Genomic DNA, 26,639 nt, shown 5'->3' with positions numbered 1-26,639 from the left:
GTCTCCACCACTAAATGCCAGGCATGATAACTTCGCCGGTGAGGGGGCTCTGAAGACATTGAAGCTCCTGGTTGGTCAAGGACATGGCAGCCTGGCATGCGAACCTCTAGCTATAAGCCGCTGGCGATGCCAACCTGGCCTGAAAGGGGTGAGGCATGAAGAGGGAGGTATTTGACGACCCCATAGTGGGGTGCGCTCACCTGGGGGGTTGGGTGGGGGGGTGGAGCTGTTACCGGCGATTGGATGGTGGGGCCTGATGCCAGCGAGAAGGGCGGTCTGAAGGGAGATCCTTTCGGAGGGCCCTGATGCCCCGATGCCAGTGATTCTTGTGGGGAGGCGGGGGTACAAGGTTGATGCCAGCAAAGATGGTGGGGTGGGGTCACTGAAGCCGTCATGCTGGCAATGTTGGGGATGGGGCCTTTACTTTCACTCTGCCATCGTGGCGCCTTTAAAAAGGGTGTCCTAATCTCGGTGAAGCCAGGCTTGCCGGTATGTTTAGGTCCTGCGCCTCTCAGGGCTCGTGCAAAATCTGCCCGCCTCCAAAGACATTTCTAAGTGTGGGCAGATTGCGATCAGTATTGCGCCCAACCACACAATGGGACTTGCACTTCGTTTTCTGCTGGAGACCACACTTAGAAATTGTTTGGGAGAATTCCACCCAATATCTGGTACGTAAACCCTAAACTGTGACATTCTAATATTTCCAATTCCAATTCTCTTCCCACACCTAATGGTGCACTAAGGCAGCCTTTCGGCTGTTTCCAAAGCGAGTAATTACCAGACCAGGTCGCTGGTCAGTCACCAGGGGCTTATAGCTTAAGGGACACCACTCCACATCAAGTGTGGCTGACCAGGAATCTCTCCCCCTTTTACACTCTTCCATTGGAATTTGGAAGAATTATACAGGTTGACACTCAATCTGTTTGGCCACGTTACGAATGCGCCTTCCTTAGCCACCAAGTTCTGGGGTGGGACTAAAACCCAGGGCTTCTGGCTCAGAGGCAAGGGATGTTACCCACTGGACCACAAGACCAGCCTATATTCTAACATTGAGTTGCACTATTTATTAGCTGGGTTCAAGTTAGCAATAGTTTCATCATCTGGAGATAGCGAAGAGGAAGATTTTAATTTGGATTTATAAATTGCCAAATCTCTTTTCCTAGCCTATAAAATGAAGCTTGTCATTTAATAAATAGCTATACAAATAGTAGCAGTAGGGAAGAATGCAGTCTAATTTGCCTCAACCTCCTGAAGATACAAATCTCACATGGTTATGTTGAGATATTTTGATTTTGTTTTGCACAGTACATTTTTGCACATCTGGTATATTGAGCAATAATTTGTATTTTTCAAGAGCATGTGTTGAATAAGTGCTAGACTGAGGGATTTCCAAACTTGTTTTTGCTGCTCTAACGAATGAACATGCAAAGTACTTCATATAATTGGGCTCGGTCTGAACTCCATTAATTCAGAGCGATATATGTACTTCATTGAACAGATTAGTATTCATCATGTTTTGTTTTATAAATATTTTTATTCTCCTCCTTTTTCACATTTTCATCCAAATTTAAACCCACCAACAAACAATCAACAGTAACAAATACAATGTCAATTCCCTGGTCAACAATCCCCTCCTCCCACCAACCCCTAAACGACCCCCAACATTTTAAATACAACCATCAAAGAAAAGGAATCAGGAATCCACCATCCACCCATGCATAGTCATCAACAACATACACAGTCCAAACCCCCCTCCCAACACCTCCCCCCCCCGTCCCCCCCATTTGTGCGATATCATCCAATTCTTGAAAGTGCATAATGAACAAAGCCCATGAATTGTAGAACCCTTCCATCCTTCCCCTCAACTCAAACTTCACCTTCTCAAGTGTTAAAAACTCCACAGATCCCCCCGCTATGCCAGGGTACAGGGTGGAGAGACTGATCTCCACCCCAACAGGATCCACCTTCGGGCGATCAGCAAGGCGAAGGCTAAAACATCTGCCTCCACACCCGCTTCCAACCCCGGCCGATGCGATACCCGGCATATAGCCTCCAGTGGATCCGGCTCAAGCCTCACATATACCACCTTCGAAATTAACCCCAAAACCTCCCTCCAATACCCTTCCAGCTTTGGACAGGACCAAAACATATGAACGTGGTTTGCAGGTCCCTCCACTGCAATGCTAACAAACATCCTCTACCCCCTCAGAGTTGGCTCACCTTGGCCTTTGTGAGGTGCGACCTACACACCACCTTCAGTTATATCAACCACAACCTCGTGCACGAAGTTGAGGCACTGACCCTCCGGAGCACCTCACACCACAACCCCTCCTCCATGCCCTCTCCCAACTCCTTCTCCCACTTTGTCTTAATCCCCTCCAGCGGTGCCTTCTCTTCTCCCAGAATCGTCCCATAAATCGCCGACACCATCCCCTTCTCCATTCCCCCAGTCGTCAGCACTTCCTCCAACAGTGTGGAGACCGACGCCACCGCAAAGCTCTGTATCTCCTTCTTAGCAAAATCCCGGACCTGCATATACCTAAACATTTCCCCCTGCCCCAATCCATATTTAGTATTCATCATGCTGACGCTATAAGTGTTGCTCCAATCTAAATTGTCTACATTTGAGAAAAGACCAGTGAGTGACCACCATGTGAAATTTAATTTACTCGGCACATCCCCTGGAAAAACTCCAGAATAGATCCTTTTTGCCTTATGCCCATACTAGATTGAAAATGAGCACAGGACCATTTTGGAATCATTCTGGCAGATACCAGGGCAGGGCTACCTATAATAGACTCAATCAATTTAGCATTGTGCGAAACACTCATGTAGACCAAGATGTCTGCCCTACAAACCTGGTCACCATCAGGCCTGACACGCATCTGGAAAATAAACACAATCATGTTACATTCAGACCCAGAACGTCTAGACAGCATCGGTGGAGGGAGGGATAGAGTTAATGGGCCACATCCTCCCGGCTCTCCAATGTAGGGTTTGGATGGGTATCCTCAAGGTACATTGGGAAATCTCTTGGAAGGTCCCAGTTAAGGGTTTACCTGGCAATTGTCCAGAAGGGCTAACTTCCCCAGGACAATTGTGCTGAGCTGGGAACATGTGACAAAGCTATTTTAAATGACTAACCTCAGATTGTTCTGACCCTCATAATTACTTTGAAAGCGTTACAAGGAAAAAAAAAGCACTTTGAGCTTCAGAGTAACTATTTTAAACATCCAGCCTGTGCTCTTCATGGTGCACCCAAATCCACGACCCCCAGGATCCCCCCACTCTATTCACCACCGGCATGGGATTCGCCACCCCACCTCGACCTGAGCCCCCCAACCTGACCAACCCCAGCCGCACACTGACCTGACATAGTGCCCTGCATCAGCCGCTCGCGCACCCTGAACCACTTGCACACATATGCACCCAACCCCGAATGAAGCCCCTCCTGCCTGCCGATCGACAGTCACCCAACTGTGCGGCCCCGGACTGAGTCCGCAGCCGCTACGCGAGGATCACGGATGGTGGGCCATGTTTGAACCAAGCCATCGGGAATTTGGCCGGTCGGCAACAGAGCATCTCTGGGTGGGCCTCAGGCAATGGCCTGAGGCGGTGGATACTCGGCGCGGCGTACTCCACGAGTCCGACGATTTTCGAGGGACGGAGATATGCGATACCGGCACCCCGTCGCTGAACGCGATTTCGGCATCCGGGTGGGACGGAGAATCCAGCCCATTAACTCAGTTTTTCTATCCACAGATGTCATCTCATCTCGGAGTATCTCCAGAATTTTCTATTATTATTTCAGATTTCCAGCAGTAAAACACTTGAAAATATAGTCTTCACTAAGATTGTGCAGCCTTTAACCAAAAAAAAAGCATCAGATGAACAGTTCTAACTGTAACAAAAAAAGCATCAGATGAACATCAGATGAAAATCTTTTGCTATTGTTGTGCACTAACAAAGGGGGCAGGGGTTCTTAACAATGATTTCAAATGTGGATGACAATTTTAAAGAGAACTTAATTCCATTTAGAAGATGTTCATTTCCATAATTTCCAACCAAGGAAATATTTTTAGGTTTTCTAAACCATGTGTTAACCGGAATGTGCAAATCAATTTAGTGTCACTGATTCTCATTCATTTAGTATGCATCTTGACCTCATAACTGCATGTTGTCTGCAGGGTTTGGTTTACAAACTTTCCATGTAATTCTGACTTGGGAAGGTTTCATTTGTCAAATATTTAACTCGCTTATCACTTTCACATGTCAGCTTTCTCACAAAATAAAAGATACGGTTAAGAAGTTTCAATGCGTCAAATTACAACTTTTCTGTGCAATTATTAATTGAAAATCTACATACGAAGGACAGTCATAGTATCACTGTATCCAATTATCTACAGAGATTAGATAAAGAACTCGCAACAACAGTGCCCAACAACATTTAATAAGTTGCAGTCTATCCACAGCACAGCTGCAGATCTATGAGAACACCCAGCAAATGTTTAAAATCTGGCATGTTTCAATTTGAATTCACTTCGAATCAGTTCTTCAACATGAATATTGCAACTTGTTATGATCCCCGTACAGACTGATAGCGATGTAAAAAAAATTATACTTCCAGTTAATAGCTGAAAAAGAATGAAATAAGATTTCACATTTTTTTTAAAAACCTTTACTGTAACAAATAACTAACACTGTTAACTAAAAACTATTTTGTTTTTGGAGGCAATGTATACTTTAAACTATGGAAAGGAACATTCCATCTTTATACTTATTACACATTTCACTCTCTATGGAATTACAGTCCTTGTAGTAAATAGTCCACAGTTGCTTCCAGCTTCCAATGTGTTCACATTTTTCCATTTCACCAAATAGTAACTTTTGAGTGATCGTCTCTAGTCACTTCTATCAGCTTTCAGAGAGTTCTTCCCCACTGGCCATACCTGTGCAAATCTCTAGAGTCCTTAGTTGACTATGGAATGCATCTCTTCAACTAGAGACCATCTCCCTCCCACATCCAGCTTTAGAAGTTCACAAAGAACCTGTAGCCTGCTATTATTTTCCTCTTTCCACTCTTCTGTCTGAAAGCTCAGAGCTGGCAAGTCTATTTACTGTTGGCACAGCTGCACTTGCCCTTGTTCCCAGGTGTGGGAACTTTGTACCTTGCTCAGCCAGTCCATTAACAAGCAGGATTGTCAAGCAGGATTTAAAATCACCACGTCAGCACACCTTGCCCACTATACCCACCACCCCCATTTCATTTTAACCTAAGTTTAAAAACACAGTCCAAAACATCCTAATCTTATAAACCTCATAATTGTAACAATCTTGAGAGTGAAAGTGGACACAGCTTCATGCGATGAGGTACTTTTGGTTTCCATCTGAACATAAAGGGCACGATTTAACTAAATGGGAATAAAGCCCCATAGCGAGTGTGTTTAGCCGTGTGTTTCCCGGCACTTGCAGCGCCAAGAAACACAGCATTATCGAACGGTACTCGGGTTAGATAGGGGGCCTCAGCGGGAAACGCATGACTGAGGCCACACATAGCCTTGGCAATTCCAACCTGGTATCCTGGCACCAGGCTGCCCAGATGGCACCAGAAATGGGTCTCTGATATGGAGGGGTCTCTATTATGTGGGTCCTCTGATATAGGGGGTGTCTCTGATATAGGGGTCCCCGATATGGGGGGGGTTCTCCGTTCTGGGGGTGGGGGTCTCTGATATAGGAGGTCTCTGTTATGGGAGGGTCGTGTGTGGGGCGGGGGTGTTCAGGTCAACCTCATGTGTGCAAATTGTCGGAGGGGGTGACCAAGAAAGTCCCATGGCGGCGGTGGGGGCAGCCGCCAGACCTCTCTATCGGGCCATCCGCTCAAAATGGTGGGCCAATAGCAGAATTCGCAGAATCCCTTGCGATCACCGCCATGCAATAATTTGCATGACTGAGAGAGTGAACTGCTTGTGGCTGCCGCTCCTAGTGCCAACGTGAACCACAAGTTGTTCAACTCTGGCGGGGGAAGATTCCCAGATGGAAAATCCAGCCCCAAGTCTTCTGCTCCAGCACTGCTTTACAAACAGGCTAAATATTATAATGATTTACAAGGACAGTTCACTCCAAAACAATCTTCTGCACTTCAAACAGCCAGTCACAAAAAAAAACATGGGGAAGTATCTATGTGTAAAGGTGTTGAATTATGACATATCAAGATGCTGTTTTTAAGATGGTGGTGGGTTGAAAGATAGCTTCCCGTGGACAGAGGAATAAAGCCTCTGGAATACTGATTTGACACATGGGATCAGCCAGGTTCAGGATGGTTATATCAACTCAAACTTGCGGTATCCAGAACGCCGTCATCTCCCTAACCCCCTTTCTACAGATTGCTGCTTCGCACGGCACTGAACGTGTGGCCTCCAAGATGCGAGCCACTACATTGAAGCCGATGGCAGATGGCTTTTGGAATACCTCTGGACAAAGGTGGGCTGGGACAGCAGTCTCCTGGAGCTTTGTGGAACAGAGATAAAGGATTGCAAGGATTGCTGAATGTCTTCTGATGGATTGTAGCTACGCAGTATCAGATAGCTCTCCAAAACTCCACATTTTGCTTAATCTCCATTCCCAGTACACCATCAAGGCCTGATCAAGGAGACGTGTTTGAAGGTGATTGCCACATTGCAAATCCATTGATTGTATTTGTACCGGGGAAAAAGCATGAAGACCTAAGATTCTTCTCCACTTTTTTATCTTGCTTGTGTTTCAGCTCCGATGTTGGCTCTGCACTGCAGTGACATGGGTTGTTGTATTGCTGATGTAATCCTGGCTTTTTATTTTTGGTTGTGTAGCAGAAACTGCTTGCAGTGAATTTGGGTATTATTAGGCCTGACTCTCATCCCTTTGCCCAGTTTTTGCCAAGACTAATTTAAAAAATAATTTTGTATAATCTGCGCTAGCCTCACCCTCGCTATTTATGAGATGTTAATTCACATTTTTATCACCTCCTGGCTGTACATTTCCAACACATTACTACTGGTCATCCCATTTTCTACCAATATAACTACTAGCCATCCACATCACCCTTCATCAAGCTCCATTAGTGTCCCTTGTCCCAGTGAGATCAGTTACAAGGTGGGGTAATTCTCCGATATTGAGGCCAAGTGTTCACGCCGTCGCGTTTCACGATGGCGCAAACAGGGCCCGGACACAACCTATTCTGGCCCACACAGGGGGCCAGCACGGCGCTGGAGCAGTTCACGCCACTCCAGCGTCCTTACACGGTGCCAAATGGGCGCCGCGCCAACCCGCACATGCGCAGTTGGGGCAACCCAATCCTGCGCATGCGCAGTTCGGCCGCACCATCATACGCATGCGCGGGGAACGTCTTACGCATGCCGGCCCCTCACCAACATGGATCCGGTGTTCTTGGGCGTCGCGCGGAAGGAGGTAGGCCGGGGGGGGGGGGGAAAGAGGCTGGCCCACCGATCGGCAGGTCCCGATCGTGGGCCAGACCCCATCGGAGGCCACACCCCGGTGAAGGAGCCCCCCTCCCCCTCCCACAGGCCGCCCCCCCCAGCATTCCCGCAGAGTTCCCGCCGGCAGCAACCAGGGGTGGACAGCACCGGCGGGAACCTGTCGTGTCGTAGCGGCAGCTCAGCCCTTCCGGGCCGGAGAATCGCCGCTCGCCGGTTTCCATGGGGTGGGAGAATCACGTGCGGGGGTCGTGGCGCAATCCGCGCGGCGCACCGGCAGGGGGGGGGGGGGGGGGGGGGGGGGGGGGAGAACCTCCCATCGGGAGACTAAGTCCTGCGCTGCAGTATTTCACTCCGGTGTCGGAGCCCGCTCCCAGCCCCCTATTCTCCCGCCCCCGGGGGGGCTAGGAGCGGCGTCGCGTCATTTACACGCGCTGGGTCACCGCGTAAATGACGCGGCCGGCGCGGCATAAATGACGTCACCCGCGCATGCGCGGTTGCCGTCCTCCCCGAGGCCGCCCAGCAAGAAGATGTCGGATGGATCTTGCGGGGCGGCGGAGTAAAGGAGGTCCTTCTTCAGAGAGGCCGGCCCGCCGATCGGTGGGCACCGATCGTGGGCCAGACCCCTTTTGAGGCCGCCCCCGGTGCAGGTCCCTCCCTCCCCCCCCATAGGCCACCCCCCCAGCGTTCCCGCGCTGTTCCCACTGGCAGCGACCAGGTGTGGACGGCGCCGGCGGGAAGCCGTCCTGTTGGGCAGGTCGCTCGGCCCATCCGGGCCAGAGAATCGCCGCTCGACCATAACAGCAACACCCATCACTGGCTGTGGGCTGCCAACCTTTCAGGACTGGAAGGCCTCCAATTCATTGACCAATTTTGAAAGCCCACCCACCATTTTTAATTGGACAAGGCTCGAGAAATGGCCAATTTTTCAAAAATCGCTTTTTGCGTTCCGCCAACAGTTCCAGGCTTTCGACACAGAATTCAGCCTGGTTTGAGGATCAGCACCATGGAATGAAAATCTAGCGCATTGAAACATTGCAGCACAAGGCAGAGGCCATTAAGTCCATCAAGTTCATGCCGACTCGCTGTAGAGAAATCAGTCCATCCCATTCCCCTTACTCTATTCCTGTAGCCCTGAAACTTATTTTCCTCATTTTTCATTATTCGCTTAGGAGGATATGGGTGACGCAGGCTGGGCCAGCATTTATTGCCCCTCCCTAATTTCCCTTGCACTGAGTGGCAGCGAGGCCATTTCGCTGTCGGAGCAGGCCACCAGAACAAGAGCGCAATGCACCTGCACATGTACTGCACATGTGCAAAAAACAAAATCAAACATACAGGACAAACAGCGACCCCACAGCAAACAAAGTGGGACACAGGAAATGGCCTCAAATATAGGAGGGCCCCATAAGTTCCAGGATGGTTGGTCACCCATGCGTAGGCGGCATGTTCCAGAGCATTACCACTCACTTTGTAAAACATTTCTTCCTCCCCCTCCCCTGAAACTCTTGCTCAAAACCTTAAATCTATGTCCTCTGATCCTTGCACTCACAAGCTAATGGGAACTGCTTTTCTTTGTCTACCTTTTTTAAACCTGTTATCATCTTGCGCACTTCTATCAAATTTCCTCCAATCACGTTTGCTCCAAGAATAATCCCTACTGTTCCAACCTGTAGCTTAAATTTCAATCCTGGAACCATTTTGGTAAATCTCCTCTGTAATTCAGCCAAATCAGTATAAAATATCGTGGAATTTCAAGTGCAACTTAGGTTCAACACTACTTAATATTCTGTGGTCATTTGTTCTGGTTTAGGAAAACATTAGGGGCAGCACGGTAGCACAGTGGCTAACACTGTGGCTTCACAGCACTAGGGTCCCAGGTTCGATTCCCCGCTGGGACACTGTCTGTGCGGAGTCTGCACATTCTCCTCATGTCTTCGTGGGTTTCCTCCGGGTGCTCCGGTTTCCTCCCACAGTCCAAAGACGTGCAGGTTAGGTGGATTTGCCATGCTAAATTGCCCTTCGTGTCCAAAAATGTTAGTGGGGGGTTATTGGGTTACAGGGATAGGGTGGAAGTGAGGGCTTGAGTGGGTTGATGCAGATCCGATGGGCCGAGTGGCCTCCTTCTGCACTGTATGTATGTATGTATGTATGTATGTATGTATGTATGACGCTGGGAGTCATACCCCCTCCTCCAAACCTGCCACCTATGCAGATCGAATTATTAAACATGTCGAGGTTCTACTAATTGTCTTCACTTGTGAACTTCAAGCAGGTTCTTAAATGAAGCTGTTTTTCTTTTTGGCTCAATGCCAACAAGTACATTTTAAAAACTTCTGATTCAAAAAAAAATGACTAAGAATTAATTTACTTGTGGGCAGCACAGTGGCGCAACGGTTAGCATTGCTGCCTCACGGCGCTGAGGTCTCAGATGCAATCCCGGCTCTGGTTACTGTCCGTGTAGAGTTTGCACATTCTCCCCGTGTTTGTGTGGGATTCGTCCCCACAACCCAACGATATGCAGGCTAGGTGGATTGGCCATGCTAAATTGCCCCTTAATTGGAAAAAATGAATTGGGTACTCTAAATTGATAAAAAAAGAATAAATGTAGCTAGAAACTGAATGCACAAATCTAACTAGCAAATGGCTTTGACTGTTTGTCCTTCTCAGTTGTCCAAAATCACGTAGTCGACGAGACACTCTGATTGAAATGTTTATTTTTTGTGCTCAACTCATATTCAATTATATTAGTAAACTTGCACCAAGTTACCATCTTTAAATATAATCCAGGATTTTAAAAAAAAAATTATTATTAAAAATAATCTCCACCTTGAAAGTTTGCCCGATTGAACTGGTTCAAGGCAAAATGCAAATGACCTTAAATGGAAACTTGAGGGAACAAAAACAGTTTTCAACACTAACACAATTTTGAGCACAATTTGTTCACAGATTGCCAATTATGCTAAAGTGGGAATGACAGCATTTTTTCCCAAATCATACTGACACAAGTCCAAACCAATTCATTCCAACTGCTCTGAGAATGTTTGTACTAATAGTCATTTGGTGGCACAGAAATTGTGCATTGCTGATAAAAGAGATATACTATCAAAACTTTGCATCTTGCACTCATCAGGACAATCATGCAGATAACTCAACAGGAATGGGAAACAACAATATATACTGCATGAGAAGAGAGTGTTGATTAGTTGGCAGGTTGACTGTGACTGGTAAAGGTCTTGCCATTGAGAGTGTAACATGACAACTGTCAAGTTTTTACTACTCAAAACTAGAATTTTGAGCGGGTTATTCTCAATTATACTTAGCTATTTTAACCAAAGTTGCACCAGTGTGCATCATAAGAAGAGCTTTTTCTTTATCAACTACAAAATATGTCCCAATATGGCTGAAATAATAATGTACCAGCTGCTCTAGAGTAGGCACACAGTTATGTTGCTGAAGCTTGCAAAATACCTGGTTACCAAGAATAACAAAAGGGTTGCATGAAGAAAAAATTGTTACACTTCTACTTGCAAGGATGAATCTCAGTAAAGACCTTTTTCAGAAACATATGTCCAAAAATTCCAATTCATCAAGGTACTATGCTGAAATAGAAATTTAAAAAAATAAACTGACCAATTCAGACAAGACATATTTTGCAGAAATCACATCAAAATTCACTATACCTATATCCTCAAGATATTTTCTGGATTTCCAGTTGCAGTCCTCGGCATTAGGATGACCAGCAGTATCCTTTGATTCTACACTGTTACCGTCTCTCTTCGTCTCTCCTCTGAAAGATGAAAACAGGATGATTCAATAACCTGATGCAAAATTCTACCTATAAATAACTAAAACCTGGAACTCAACTTTGGAAGAATATGTTTACAAATCTTACAGAAAAAACTTTTTGAAGATCCTTGTGCTGTTATTATTTTCAAACCAGCGCTGGATCACAATTGTTATTCCTCCAGGAATTCTTTGCAAGGTACTTATTATTGTAATATTGAGCAGATAAGAAGAATATCATCTTGGGGTGGGGGGGACATCAATATAATATTCACTGCCTGACAGGCTGGTAGAGGCAGGAACCCTCAAAACTTTTAACAAGTATTTACATAAGCAATTGAAGTGTCATTGCATACAAGGTTTCAGACCAAGTGCTGGAAAATGGATTAGAATAGTTAGGTGCTGATGGTCGGCATGGCCATGATGGGCCTCTTTACGTGCTGCAATTCTCCAGAAACATTTCTAAGTCTAGTAGCGAGCGGGAATTGCCACAAGCTTCCCGATGCTCAGCCCAGTGAGGCCGGCAACGCAATTCAACATTAATTGGTCCACTTAACAAGGTCTCATGGGCTTCTCGCCGCAAATGAAGGCTCACTGGCTGATTAACCAGGATCGTGCTCGCCAGGCCTCCACTGACAAGTGTGAGCAGCACTTAAGCAGCACTTGCTCAGCCAACCCCAGCCAGCTCGCAGTAATGGTGCCGAGGAGACCAGCCCCAAGATTCATGGACGCTGACCTAGGGAGGCCCCTAGATGTAGTGGAGGCCAGGAGGGATGTCCGGTTCCCCCGAGGGACCTGGACGGTGAGCCACAGGGCAGCCAGTGCTGCCTGGGATGAGGTGGCGGCAGCAGTCAGCTCGGGGAGTGTGACCAGAAGGACTGGCCTCCAGTGCCGAAAAAAGGTCAACGACCTACACCGGGCAGCATGATTAAGTAGACAAAATGCCCCCCACCCCCTCAATGGAGCACCATTTCCAACTCCCCATGCGACCCCCAACCCTCCCTCCACCCCCTCCCCCTTCAAACCCCCAGCTCTCCATTATCCCCCCTTCCCATCACTGTGAACCACGCATGTGGCTAATGATGCCCCCTCTTTGTCTCCTCAGAAAATGCTCTCCCATAATCATCGGGAGAGGGCCCAGGCTGGCGGAGGGATGCCGAACTTAAGAATCTTCACCTCCTTCGAGGAGCGAGCCCTGCAGGTGACAAGGATGGCCAAGAACAGATCGGTCACCCACGTGGAGGCTGGCGGTTCTGCAGAGGTGAAGAACCACCGGGCTCCACCTGTCAAATTAGAGTTGACTAAACTACTAGTTATTGCCTTACGACTGACTGACCCATCCCTCCCACTGGCCACATGTCCATTCGCCCACAGGTCCTCCAGCCAACAGCGCAGCCCAACTCGGGTGGCACCCTCTCCTGCCTCCCAGGAGACCACCTCAGATGAGAGCTGTGAGCATGCCACCGTAATAGTTGCAACACAGTTGTCATCCCCACCCTCCACCAGCACAGATACACACACACCTCGGTGGGACATATTAGTGGACACGCTTGGGGGGGGGGGCACAATCTGGTGAGCACCACATTGCCGCTGCTGCACATCAGGTGGAGGCAGGAACCCCCATACGAGACAGTAGTCAGAGGGCTGCTGGATCCCAGGACCCAGCCTGATGCTGAGCCTCTGGCACAGAGTTACCCGGAGCTGATGGAGACAATAGGGAGCAGCCTGGACATTCAGGGGGGGATGTCAGCGTCACTCCAGCAGATCCATAGCCGCTTGGAGGAGTCCCAGAGGCTAAGGGCGCAGGAGATGGTGCCAGCAATGCTTGGCACCGAGGCCAACACTACTAGGGTGGCAACCACAGTGGAGAGCCTGGTGCACGACGTCGGCACCATGAGTGAAGGTGTCCAAGACGTCATGCAGTCAGTGACGGCCATGGCTAAGGGTCTCGGCAGAATGTCTGACTTGCTGGCTGATGTCACCCAATACCAGGCTGACCTTGCTGAGTTTCTGCGGGACATCTCATGCCCTCAGATGACAATTGCCGAGGTGCTCCGGAGCATGGCTCAGCCACTGAGGAGCATCGCCGAGGGCGTCGACATGATGGTGCAGACCATGGGGAACTTCCAGTGCCAGATGATGCAGGACACCCGGGGCTCGAACCAGCTCCTCCTTCCTAAGGTGAACTCCAGGGCCCTATGGGCACTGAGAAGAACGATGGGGCGCTGAGTGCCAAGATGGAACCGTCCCATGGTGTGGCAACGGTGGCCACCAGCTCCCCCGAGTTCCACCCCTCTGATGAGGCCACGTCTCGAAGTCAGCACACGGGACAGGGCAGCACGGCTGTGCATCTGCTACCGACAAATGAGCCGGTGCCCTCCGGCCTCAGAGACCACGGATGCTCGCCAGGGGCATTGCGGGCCACAGGACGAGGTAAGCAGCCGGCTGCCTGCACCTCAGATGTGCATCCTGGGGAGACACCCTGACGACACGGTAGAGCTAGGAGGGCCAAGCACATTGACGATCATTGATGGCACTGAGGAGGAGGGGAGGAGGTTGGGGGAGGCTCCATCAGGAGAGTGGGGACTTGTATTGCGCAATAAAAACTTTTGTGCACAACAAGCATGATGCCTCTGTTACTTTCATCTGCAATGCGGACCGACCTCTGAACCCTTGCCCCATCCTTCCAGGCATCATCCCCTGCCCATGGCATCCACCCACCCACTGTCCCTGGAGCTGTGTCCCCTTCCCTGGGTGTTTGGATGGTGGCTGCTGCGTATGTGGTGTTGCCTCCCGCAATGTTCAGGCACAGTGAGATGCTAGGCAATGTCTCCCACATGCTACATGGCCCGCCCACCCACGGGAACCCACTTGGGATGTGTGAAGTGCTCGCCTAACCATGATTGCCAATTTCCTATTCGCGATAGCCTTCAGCCGCACGGCCAAAGGCCTCGGCAGTCGGTGGGGGCTATGGGTGGTCCGTGGGGCAGGGACAAGGGTTGCCCCAGGAACGGGTACACACGATCCAGGGGATGGTGTGGTTGCCGCTCGCGGTTTCTCCCAACTCCTATGGTGGCCCACTCCTGCGGAGGATCCCCTCCCCCAAGTACAGGGGCGCCAATTCAAGCACCCCTCTTTGCCTGTGAGCAAAGATGGTTACTCACCTCCTCAGCTCCCCACTAACGCCCTTCCACCAGGTTCCCGTTTTTCAAAAGGAGTACGAATCGGCGCCAGCGAGACCACTTGCTTGGGAAGCCGCTGAATGACAGGAGGCCATTGGATATGGGGTGGCTCTCATTAATTGTCGGGAAATGGGGCTTAAATGGTGATAATTGGTTTCTCGCCACACTACAGCGAGATCCCGATTTCCCCATGGAAGGGGGCCGGTTGCATCATAAACTTTGTGCCGCCTGACACAGTTCGCATTTTTGGCCTCTCCTGCTATTCACCAGCCTTGTTTCGCTTGGGCAAGAGCGCAACAAGGCCTGAGAATCGAGCCCTATGGCTCCATTCACTGGAGAGGATACAGTCATTTCCAATAAAAAAGGGAATGTTCTAGCATGGAGCTTTAATCAATAGGAGAAAATTTCTGAAATTCAAGACCATTTAAAGAGCAGATAATTTGGGAGTGTACAATAACAATGGAGTAAACCCGGAGATATCTGCGCAAATTCACAGCATTACTATGAATTTCCTTCTTAGAATACCATTGGCCAAGAGTAAGGGGCTGGAATCTCTGGTCCCAGCCATGTGATTCTTGATGGCGTGCCGACGGCTAGTGGCGGGATGCTCTAATCCCGCCACTTGTCAATGGGATTTCCCATTGAAGCCACCCCACATTGCCGGGAACCCCATGTGCGGTGGAGCGCTGCCGGAGGGAACAGGGAATCCCAATGGCTGGAGAATTCCAGCCAAGGTTTTCTTTTTGGAGCTATTGCAAAGAAAAGTCTTCCACTTCTGAGGTCATAAAGAAAGCTGCAAAAGCATAGGAGGTGGTGCTGTAGTGCTATTGTCACTCGACTAATAATCCAGAGACTCAGGCCGATTCTCTGGGGACTGAGGTTTGAATTCAATGAAATGGTGGAATTTGTATTCAATGAAAATTTGCAATTAAACGGTGACCATGAAACGATTGTCAGAAAAACTCATCTGGTTCACTAATGTCTTTTAGGGCAGGAAATCTGGAGTCCTTACATGTGATCCCGTGGCCTACATCCCGGAGCCACAGCAATGTGGTTGACTCTTAACTGTGCTCTGAAATAGCCAAGCAAAGCACTCAGTTCAAGGGCAATTAGAAACAGGCACCAAATGCTGGCCTTGTCAGAGATGCCCTCATCACATGAAATCATTCTGAAGAAACTACTACTTTGGGGAAAACAAACTAAAATTAGAACTTCTGTTTAGAATGTAAGGAGGTCTTTACGGAAATGTAAAATATTAAAATAATTCACTGACCAGCTGATCATCATGGTTTCTTTTTTTATTTTATTTTTAAAAAAAATATATTTATTAAAGTTTTTCAACAACACAATTTTTTCCCCTGACAAACAATAACCCCCCCCCCCCCCTCAGGTAACAAAATAACACAAAATCGCACTGAGCAAGATATATACATGGCAAAATGGTATATTTACATAGCTTTATACACTGGCTCTCTCCCGCACGTGCCAGTTTCCCCCACCCTCCATGTTATCTCCTGCTCATCCATCCCCCCAAGCAATCCCCCATTCCCCCCCCCCCCCACCAGGGTTGCTGCTGCTGCTGACCGATCTTCCTCTAACGCTCCGCGAGATAGTCTAGGAACGGTTGCCACCGCCTGTAGAACCCCTGCGCAGACCCTCTCAAGGCAAACTTAATCCTCTCCAGCTTTATGAACCCAGCCATGTCATTTATCCAGGCCTCCACGCTAGGGGGCTTCGCCTCCTTCCACATTAGCAAGATCCTTCGCCGGGCTACTGGGGACGCAAAGCCAGAATGCCGGCCTCGATCGCCTCCTGCACTCCCGGCTCGTCCACTACTCCAAGTATTGCTCGCCCCCAGCTTGGCTTGACCCGGACTTTCACCACCTGAGAAATTGCTCCTGCCACTCCTCTCCAGAACCCCTCCAGTGCCGGGCATGACCAAAACATATGGACATGGTTCGCTGGGCTCCCTGAGCACCTTCCACATCTGTCCTCTACCCCAAAGAACCTACTCAACCTCGCCCCCGTCAAGTGCGCTCTGTGAACCACCTTAAATTGTATCAGGCTCTTTCTTTATTTTCTAACTTCTCTCTGCAGAAGGTGCTCATCAAGCTGGGTACAACCTAAATGGCACCCTCTTAAAGTAGTTATTATTTGAATGACTGGGGAAACAGTTGTAATTTGATTTTGAGGTTTTATATTCGACAGCTTCGGCTGATGCAGTGGGAATGGTTGTGATGTCACCAGGACTGGATCTCTCAGGGCAGACGTTCAGTGTGGGCGACAGTGTGGATGGCCACAGACACAAGCTGAGCTGTTCTGTATATTCCACTCGTGGAGTAAGTGGCCACATCCTCCCTGGTCTGCCCTCAAGCCGGTCGTCTGGATTTACTTTGAAAGGTTAAAACTTGTGACTTCACCAGGGGTCAATCACCAGGTGGTGGTTGCAGTCGCCCAGTAGGTGGGCCGTCGAGAGATGGACCTGTCGTAGGTTTGTAATGTATGTAGTGTGTTCGAGTAAGGGCTGCGGGATTTCAGATGGATGCATGTTTTTTTTTTTAAGATCCTGTGTTATTGGGATTGTTTCATCAGCTGTCAGCCAATGATGTATGGGGAGGAGGCTAGAATGGGGATGAGAAAAGTATCAGCCATGATTGAATGGCGGAGCAGACTCGACGGGCCGAGTGGCCTAATTCTGCTCCTATGTCTTATGGTCTTATGTTCTTTGAGGAAGATGCTTTACACTGCAGTGATTGGGAGAATCAATGCGTGCTAACCCAGGAAGCCACTCGAGATGTTTGATCTCTTTTTAAATTATTTGTTCTTTGTGTTTGAGTTTTGGAAGCTTTGATTTTATGTTTCTTTCGTTTTAAGTGGGTTACCTTCAGGACTAAAATAACACTGATTGGAATCACGTTCGAGTGTCAGCAAGCTATTTGCTCAGGAGAATTAATGTCAACTTTGGTGCATTATCCAGCATGAGTCAACGAGTGAGGATCTACGTTTATTTTTGCTGTTGCTTTGTCCAACATTACAGAGGTTAATTGCCTGTATTTACCACTGACAACAGTAGACCCAGCACATGCTGGTGATAAAACCTGGGACAAATAGAATTTTAACTGACAGCGTAAAACACAGATTAAAACAACACAGGCTAAGAAACCGTTGGTAGATTATGATGATGTAAAGGTTTTTGATGCAAACCGATATGTCTTTTTAACTGACTTCAACCGAATACATCAATTGACAACGTTCATTTTGAAAACAGGTTTCCAGCTGTTCCATATTAACACCAACTGTAATTTAATAGGATTTGCATTTAATTAACAAACGTAGCTCCTTTAAAAGTGAGAAGAGTTAACATTTTAGAGTATTATCTATTTAGTGTGAATATGCATTTTTAAAATATTAATAATTACATGAATAGCAATCAGTAAGTGAAATTTGGTGCAGTGTAATATTTTCATTCTGCCTGTGGCCAGGTTTACTTCTCAGTTGCTGCCAGCCAGGAAGGTACTTTTGTTTTTGCTAATCTTTCCCCCGAACCAGACAAGATCGACAGCCAGTCTAGCTAAGTCGCAAAATAGAGCTGTCAGTGAAGGAACCAGTCCAAGTCTGGAACGCCCTCATATTTGCAAATCATGATCTTTTAAACCTGCGTGAGACAATGGGCTGGATTTTAACATTTGGGCTTGCTCACAATGAGGGAGGCTGCCAATAGGCGAGGAACCTAAAGGATGGTGGAGTAGGTTTGCTGTCTCTTTAATTCAGCTATTGACATTCCATTTCCAAATTTCCTCACCAAATCAATGTTAGTACGTGTGCTCATGGCCCCTGTCTGACCATTCAAACCTCAGTGTTCGAATGAGCAGCAGCAAGGAACAGAATGAATCTTTAACAGAGAGATAGTGGGCAGGAGCTTTTTTTCCCCCCATCAAGGTCTGAAACAGAATGCGTGTGTGTGTGTGTGGGGGGGGGGCTGTGGGATGCCCAATAATTTCAGCGCCAGCTGACATGTGAATTTCCCAGCACTAGCCGATTTTAATGAAGCCGGTTTGGGGTGGTCAAACCTTTTTTTGCAAGGATTTTATTTTTATTTAATTATTCGGTCTGCAAATCAAATACCAACACTATATTTTTCATTCGTTCAAGTGGGAAGAAAGTTACAGTTCATCTGTGGACAATTCATATCACACAGGTTTTGTAAGGGCCCCGAAGAATCCAGCATGAGTTTTAAGGATACAAAATAATAACGTTTATTTACTATAACAATATATACATAACAGTAGCAGTAACTTCCCTTGCTACCTTCTCCTTCCTGCTGGTTCCTGGACTGGCCAGCTTATTTATAGTAGGAGTTTCTCCGCCCCCCTCATTGGGGAAGTTCATACTCCCATAGGATTGTGGGATAGTCATTAGTCCCCAGCCAATCGTCAGTAGGCAGGTTATAACAACAGGGTAATTTGTTTAGGCTGAAAGAAAACAATAAAAAAGGTATACAACGATGCACTCCAATTACTGTAGTGTAAACTGATCATTCATAAGTACAAGTTTTTGATTTCGTCCCTCCATCAGACAACGGAAATACACGTTCCTGATTGGCTTTGAAATTTGCATCACATTGAAGTTCATTGAGTGGCACAGGCTGATTCATGGAGCTGAATACCCGAATATAAACAGTGCCCCAATCCATCTGAATGAGAAAATCATAACAGACTGGAAAAATAGGCACTTGCCTCTCGTAAAAATAACTGGAACATTAACTGCTGTTTTGAGGCATTGTACCACTTATTAGTCACCTAACTAGCGATGCCTACATCCCGTAAATTAATTTTTAAAAATGAATGTAACTATTTAGGTGAGCATTTTTGCCCAACCTTAGTTGCCCTTCAGAAGGTGATGGTGAGTTGCCTTCGGAACCGCTGCAGTCTTTGAGCTGTAGGTACATACAATGTGTTTCTAGGGAGCAAGTTTCAGGATGTTGCCCCAGCAAAAGTGAAGGAACGGCGATATATTTCCAAGTCAGGGTGGTGAGTGGCTTGGAGGGGAAACTCCAGGTGGTGGGATTCCCAGGTATCTGCTGCTCTTGTCCTTCTAGATGGTAGTGGTCGCGAGTTTGGAAGATTCATATCTAAATCATTTATATAAACAGCAAGGGCCCCAACACTGATCTCTATGGGACCCCACTGGACACAGGCCTCCAGTCAGAAAAACATCACTTGACCATCAACCTCTGCTTCCTGTCACTCAGTCAATTTTGGATGCAATTTGCCAAATTTCCTTGGATCACATGAGCTCTTACCTTTGTTATCAGTCTCCAATTGTGGGACCTTATCAAAAGCCCTGCTGAAGTCCAAGTAGACTACGTCAAATCCCTCATCTACACACTTGGTCACCTCTTTGGAAAATTCAATCACGTTGGTCAAACAGGACTTCTCCCTTACAAAACTATGCTGACTGTTCTTGATTCAACCCTGCCTCTCCAAATACAGATTAATTCTGTCTCTCAGAATTGCTTCCAATAGTTCCCCCACCACTGAGGTTAGACTGACTGGCCTGTAGTATCCTGGTTTATCCTTTCCTCCCTTCTGGAATAATAGTATCACATTGGCTATCCTCCAGTCCTCCAGCACCTCTCCTGTGGCCAGAGAGGAATTGAAAATTATTGCCAGCGCCCCTGCTATTTCCTCCCTTGTCTCTCTCAGCAGCCTGGGATACATTTCAATTGGACCTGGAGATTTGTCTACATTTAACCTGCCAGACCACTCAGAACCTCCTCTCTGTCTATGTTAATCTCTTTAATTTTATTACAGTCCTTGTCCCTGATTTCTATACCTACACCGTTCCTCTCACGAGTGAACACCAGCGCATAGTTCTCATTGAATAATAATCTTTATTGCCCTACCTATTTAGAACTGTACCTACATCCTCTGACTCCACACACAAATTATTATTGTGGCCCTTAATGGGCCCTACTCTTTCCCTAGCTATTCTTTTACCGTTAATGTACTTGTAGCACAACTTAGGATTTTCCTTTATTTTATCTGCCTGTATTCTTTCAAGTCCCCTTTTTGCTCTCCTAATTTCCTTTTTAAGTTCCCTCTTGCACATTCTATATGCCTCCCGGACTTCTGCTGTTTTGAGCCTTCGATTTCTGCCATAAGCCTTCCTTTTTCTCCTTATCCAATGCTGTATATCCTTCGATATCCAGGGTTCACTGGATTTGTTGGTCCCACCCTTTTCCTTGGTTGGAAAATGTTGACCCTGTACTCTCCCTATTTCCTTCTTGAATGCGTCCCACTGTTCTGTTGCAGATTTACCTAAAAGTGTCCGCTCCCAGTCCACTCTGGCCAAATCATATCTGATCTTGTTAAAATCCGCCTTCCCCCAGTTTAGAACTTTGGTCTCCGCCCATTATTGTTTTTTTCCATAACAATCTTGAATCCAATGGTCATTGACTGCAAAAATGCTCCCCCACTGATACTTCAACCACTTGCCCAGCTTAGTTATCGAAAATTAGGTCTCTTGTAGATCCTTCTACATATTGGCTTAAAAAAAATTTCTGGATGTATTTTAAGAATTCTGCTTCCTCCAAAACTTCCACACAATGGCTGCCCTAGTTAATATTGACGAAGTTGATACCCCCACTATCACTACCCTATTATTTATCCACTTCTCTGAAATTTGCCTACATACTTAATTTGCATGTGTGCTGTCTATGACTCTTTGGACCTGTGAGAATCCAGCTACAGCTACATATCTGAGGACCCTTTTGGCCTGACTAGGCTCATCAGTAGCAAAGTAGGCATAAGTGTTGGACCTGGCAGGCATGGCCTTGGTTACCTAGGAGATGCAGCTAATTATGAATGTCGTTGGCAGATGCCTGAAATGGAAGTGAAGAAATTCAGAGCCATGGTGACCTCAGCTGCCACTTTCAGTACATGCCCACTTTGTCCCTTGGAAGGAAGTCATGTTCCATGACCCTGCAGATGTTAGCAATGGCCTGCCATGAAAATCTGAGCCCCCCCGAGGCATTGGCGCTCAGAACTGCCCAGAAGGCTGATCCTCTGTCTGTAGCCCATGTGTTGAACACATGTTCATAGTTCAATCCTTCTGTTCAGTGGAGCAGCATGTGGCTCAGAGGAGAAGTCAGCTACTGCTCTCCTGGTTCCTCATTGACCCCATTCTACTGAGAAGGCTGACAGCTGCGAAGTGCAGGTCAAAGCCAAACAGTCCAAGGCGACAGAAATGACCTCCAGAGTCTTAGAAATCACCTGCAAAGCTGTGAATGTACACTCGCAGAATAACTCACATGATCAAAAGTATTCCATTTCAGCAAAGAAGCAGCTGACATAGTGTGAGAACCCTCACCAGGATCATGAGGAATCATGCATTGATCTCCCGATGGGGTTTGCTGAATACGGGTTCCCATGATAACGGGCTGAGACCCATCCTGCTGGGTCTCATTATCAAACCTTTGCAGTCCTTGACTGGAACCCGGACCAGCCTGGGAGTTCTGGGCTGGGATACGAGTGTTGTATGCATTGGTGGAGTTTTACTTTTGAGTCGGTTTAATCTTTATCTTCATGTCTCCTGGATTACTACACGTAGCTTTGTATTTAAAGGCTTTCCAGCCTGTCTGTTTCACATTCCAGTCCATCCCCACCATTTTCTCACCTTGTTGAGCCTGGTATGTTTCAAGCAGCTGATGAAATCTCCATGGTGGCAGTTAAAACCAGAATCCATCATTAAACCTGTAGGTAATTGGTCTTTTGCATAGTTAACTCTCAGACCGACCTGTCCCACAAGGGTCTCCTGCACGGCTGGAAACAAGCACCTGTTAAACGCTCAAGTTGGGATTCCTATCAGGTTCCGGACACATTTTAAACATTTGTTCAACACACAGCACAAACCAACACCCACCTACTCCTTACAATTTAAAATTCTGGCCTTTATTTGCAACAAAACCTTTACCTTTATTTTGCACCAGTGATTTGGATGTAGAGTTTGAGGGACTGGTGTCCAAATTGCATAATAAAATAGAAAGCATTGTGAATAATTCTGAGGACCAAAGTAAGCTGCAACATGGTCATTAAACAGCAGAATATGCTGATCTTTGACTCCTCCCTGTGGCTGGTCCCTGCCATAATCTCATGTCATCCTGAACCCATCCAAAATCTCGCTCCCTCCCTACGGCTTCGCCACACAGTCATGTCTCCCACTCTCCCCAACCATATACACCCCCGCACCAACAGAAAGTCTCTATTCCCCACCCCCATCAGTGCGCAACCCCTCTTCCCTCCGTACCACGTGATCTTTTGCTCTCTCTCACTCTTCTGTAAAAAGTGACTTCTCTCTGTCCTGCAATGCAAAACCTCTCCCCTCTCCCACCTACCCTGACCCAATGACCATTCAGTCCCCCGAATGCCTTATTGTCATGTGAGAGTACCTTTAAGAAATGGATGTTAAAGCAATGTACCTTTAAGGAATGGAGCTGATCAAATTCCTGAAGTGATGTCAGAGGTTAGGGGGAGCTGAGCTCACTTCTGCTTTTGATTTCAATTTGAAAAAGCAGCTTGTCTGTTTGTGTGTGTTTCCAGAGAACTGCAGGAAGAAAAGCAAGGTGCTGGAGCTGAAGTCAACCAAGCTGATATATCTCTGCCATCAAACAGAAAATATATATATTCTGTGACCTGGTGTGTTACTGTTTTGAAGGTTTGAAGCCTTTTGGATGTTTGAAGGAACATTTTGAGGGATTATTTAGTGTTGTATTATTTTCGGGGTTATCTTTGAAGTAAGGGGTGTTAAGAGATCCAATGTTTATTTAATAGGTTAATTTGAGTTCATGGAATAAACATTGTTTTAAAAACCACATGACCATAATTGTAATATCACACCTGCGGAACAAGCCGTGTGCTTCAAAAGCAACAATCCATTAAAGGGAGGGGTTGGTTGAACTCCCTGATACATTTTGGGGTTCTGAAAACACCTCGTCCATAAGATTATTCACTTTGAAAACTGGGGTTGTAAGCTTCTTATAAAAATTATAGCTCAAAACACATACAGCAATTCAAAATATTAGTAGTAGAATGAGATCAAGCTCCAAATTATTTCTTCACGCTTTTTGTCAAATTGATTTACACTGGAACTTTGACACTTACAACAAGAAACACACTTTTGCATACTTGTCCAACTTTAAAATCAAACTTTGTCCAAACTTTGTTTTATTTTATTACTACATGCCTGCCCAGTTACAAAGACATATTGAAGCACTAAAATAACTGCTTATTTGCTGATCTATGATGCCAGAAAAATGCAGGTCACAATAACCCCCCCCCCCTTCTAATACTACCCAGAAAATAGAATTTGAGGTGGTTTTATTCATATAAAAGGTCTTTTACTTCACCTTTTTAAAATGATAAAATTTGGAAACCTCTTGTTGGGAGTTTGTAGATTTGAGCTACTTGGGGTGGGCGGGGGGGGGGGGGGGGGTGGTGTAGTTCTAGGATACATAGAATCAGATGTGTGGGCCATGCATTAATATTAAAGTGAAGACAATCAGTTCAAACTGCATTTCTGAGTGTTTGTCAACTTAGTGCGTCAGTGCTGACCCCCTCTTCATGGAACCATGTTACCATTCTGTCTGCATGTAATTTTTTTTTCACCTGGACCCATTTAGAAATTTGTGGATCCATTCGGATGCATACATTGTTGAGGCACTGATGCTGTTCTTTTGCAATGATTACCGCACTCATTGTTGTGTAGTTGTACTGAAAGTGCCAAAAAGAGGCAGCAATCAAAGTTATTTTGGCCATGTCAACTCCCAACGGATCCTGCAGGTCCAAAAACACTGCTGCTGCTTTTTGAAAACCTGAGGAGTACATGCTCACTTTTGCTACCTCCTAGTACGAGGACAATGTTTCCTCACAGACATCGAGGAGAATATAGCTCAAGCTAGATGTTAGCATTTTTCACTGCATTCGGGCGGTTATATTTTACTAAACTGTAAATATACTCCTACATTTCTCCAGAACTAAAAGATCAAAATGATATTAGTGACTCAGAGGTGAGACAGAAATAAGGAGAAACTGTCTCCATTGACAAAAGGACCAGTAACTAGAGGGCACAGATTTAAGTTAATTAGCAAAAGAACCAGAGGTAAGGTAAGAAGCATTATTTTTACATGGCAAGTGCAGTTATATTCTGAAATGCACTGCCTGAAAGCACGGTGGAAGAAGATTCCAAAGCAAATAGATATAAATACCTCAGCGGGGAACACTTTCAGGGAAATATTGGAAGAGTGGGACTAATAGAATCATAGAAGAATCATAGAATTCCGACAGTGCAGAAGGAGACCATTCGGTCCATTGAGTCTGCGCAGACCCTCTGAAAGAGCACCCTGACCTAGGTTCATCCCCCACCCTATCCCCCAAGCCCCACCTAACCTCCACATCTTTGGACTGTGGGAGGAAACCGGAGCCCCCAGAGGAAGCCCACGCAGACACGTGGAGAAAGTGCAAACTTCGTACCGGCAGTCACCCAAGGCCGGAATTGAACCCAGGTCCCTGGCACTGTGAAGCAATCTACCAAAGAGTCAGCAAAGGCACAATGGGCCAAATAGCCTTTTTTGTATTCCATTGTTCTCAGAGTCCGGATACTACAGCAAGATGTTTTAATCTTTACTTACTCTTTCTCTCCTTTCCTAAAGCAGTCCTTCTCTACGGTGTATGTGCAATGTTGCTGGCACAAGAGAGAAAACGGAGTTACATCTTATTTAAGCTTCATTTAAACAAGAAACATGGGACTATGGACAATTCTGCCAAGTTCTGTTAAAGGTAGTGTGCACGCACATCTCTTGGTCTAGCAAGTTCTGGGTCTATACGCTTATTATTCAGCCGAGTCAGGATGCAGGCCACCTGCAAGATTTCCCCCCGGGCTTTGCCACATCCTGTCATGAATTATATTCTGCTAACTTTTCATCCAAACAAAAATAGAATGCACCTTATTGTCTCCAAATGTTTTGCAGGGGACGGAGACTCCATTTCCTTCTGACGCTTTATAAGTAGCTAGATGTTCCAACTTGTTTTATTTTTCTCCTGAACAGCTGTGTTAGAGGAAGAATGCTAAAAAAAATGAAGGAAATGTCCAATTCCCAAAGTGTCCAGCCCCTGAGGAAGCACCAGATGGACACTTCAGCTCGCGTTAAGGAAAGCTGAAAGATTCATATTCTAAAGTGTTTGTCCATAAAAGATTTACGACCAAAGTAATGTTTCAACAGGTCGGCACACCCTGTGGATTGACAACTCCCAACGTAGCTAGCTCCTGATTTTGGTGGTGTCATTGAGAGCAAACAGTGAGCAGAAGCTAAGACTGTCAACAGTGGCAAAAAAAAATTTGGAAGAAAATCCTCCCCAGTGGACTAACATGCTGAATATGGTAGGCCTTGAAACACCAGCTCAAACTTATGGTTTTCACTTCTACCCAATGTCTAAACTACAGAATTATGCACATACTCATGAAAAAGATACATAGAAAGCAAAAAGAAATAACAATGAGCTTTTCAAGAAACTATAATGAAAGGTCCTAATTTTTTTAATACTATGAGAATTTTGAGTCTTGTACATAGAACATAGAGTGCAGAAGGAGGCCATTCGGCCCATCGAGCCTGCACCGACCCACTGAAGCCCTCACCTCCAACCTATCCCCGTAACCCAACCTTTTTGGTCACTCAGGGCAATTTATCATGGCCAATCCACCTAACCTGCACGTCTTTGGACTGAGAGAGGAAACCGGAGCACCCGGAGGAAACCCACGCAGATACGGGGAGAACGTGCAGACTCCACAGAGACAGTGGCCCAGCGGGGAATCGAACCTGGGACCCTGGTGCTGTGAAGCCACAGTGCTATCCAGTTGTGCTACCGTGCTGCCCTAATAAGTAATGAGTCTTGTAATGAGATGATGGATGTGTAATTGGGCATGATAGAACCCGTTGATTGTGTGCCATTCAGAGACCAATATGACATCTAATGCACATTTTTGCAGGAAATGGTGCTGAACGCCATCTTGGTGAGGACTTTGGGCATGCACGTGGCTGACATCTGCCGGAAACATGCATAGCCATAGTTCACAACGTCAGTCGGTGGGCAATGCTGATTTGATACTGGCAGTGGCATCTTGAAGCTCAGTACTCGAGTCAAAACCT

At 46.6% G+C, this 26,639-nt stretch overlaps 1 protein-coding gene across 6 annotated transcripts in view; it reads right to left on the bottom strand.

Moving 5' to 3' along the window:
* LOC140393873 (neuron navigator 1-like) overlaps positions 1-26,639 on the bottom strand; it is a 970,643-nt gene that overhangs the window by 601,862 nt on the left and 342,142 nt on the right. For all 6 annotated transcript variants that reach the window (XM_072480430.1, XM_072480425.1, XM_072480424.1 and 3 more), the window contains one exon: positions 11,153-11,259. In XM_072480430.1, the coding sequence (XP_072336531.1) occupies positions 11,153-11,259 (107 nt within the window). The remainder of the gene's footprint in view (positions 1-11,152; positions 11,260-26,639) is intronic.

Source organism: Scyliorhinus torazame, chromosome 17 (assembly GCF_047496885.1).
Source record: "Scyliorhinus torazame isolate Kashiwa2021f chromosome 17, sScyTor2.1, whole genome shotgun sequence".
Taxonomy (NCBI): Eukaryota; Metazoa; Chordata; class Chondrichthyes; order Carcharhiniformes; family Scyliorhinidae; genus Scyliorhinus; species Scyliorhinus torazame.
This window is presented reverse-complemented; position numbering and strand designations above follow the sequence as displayed.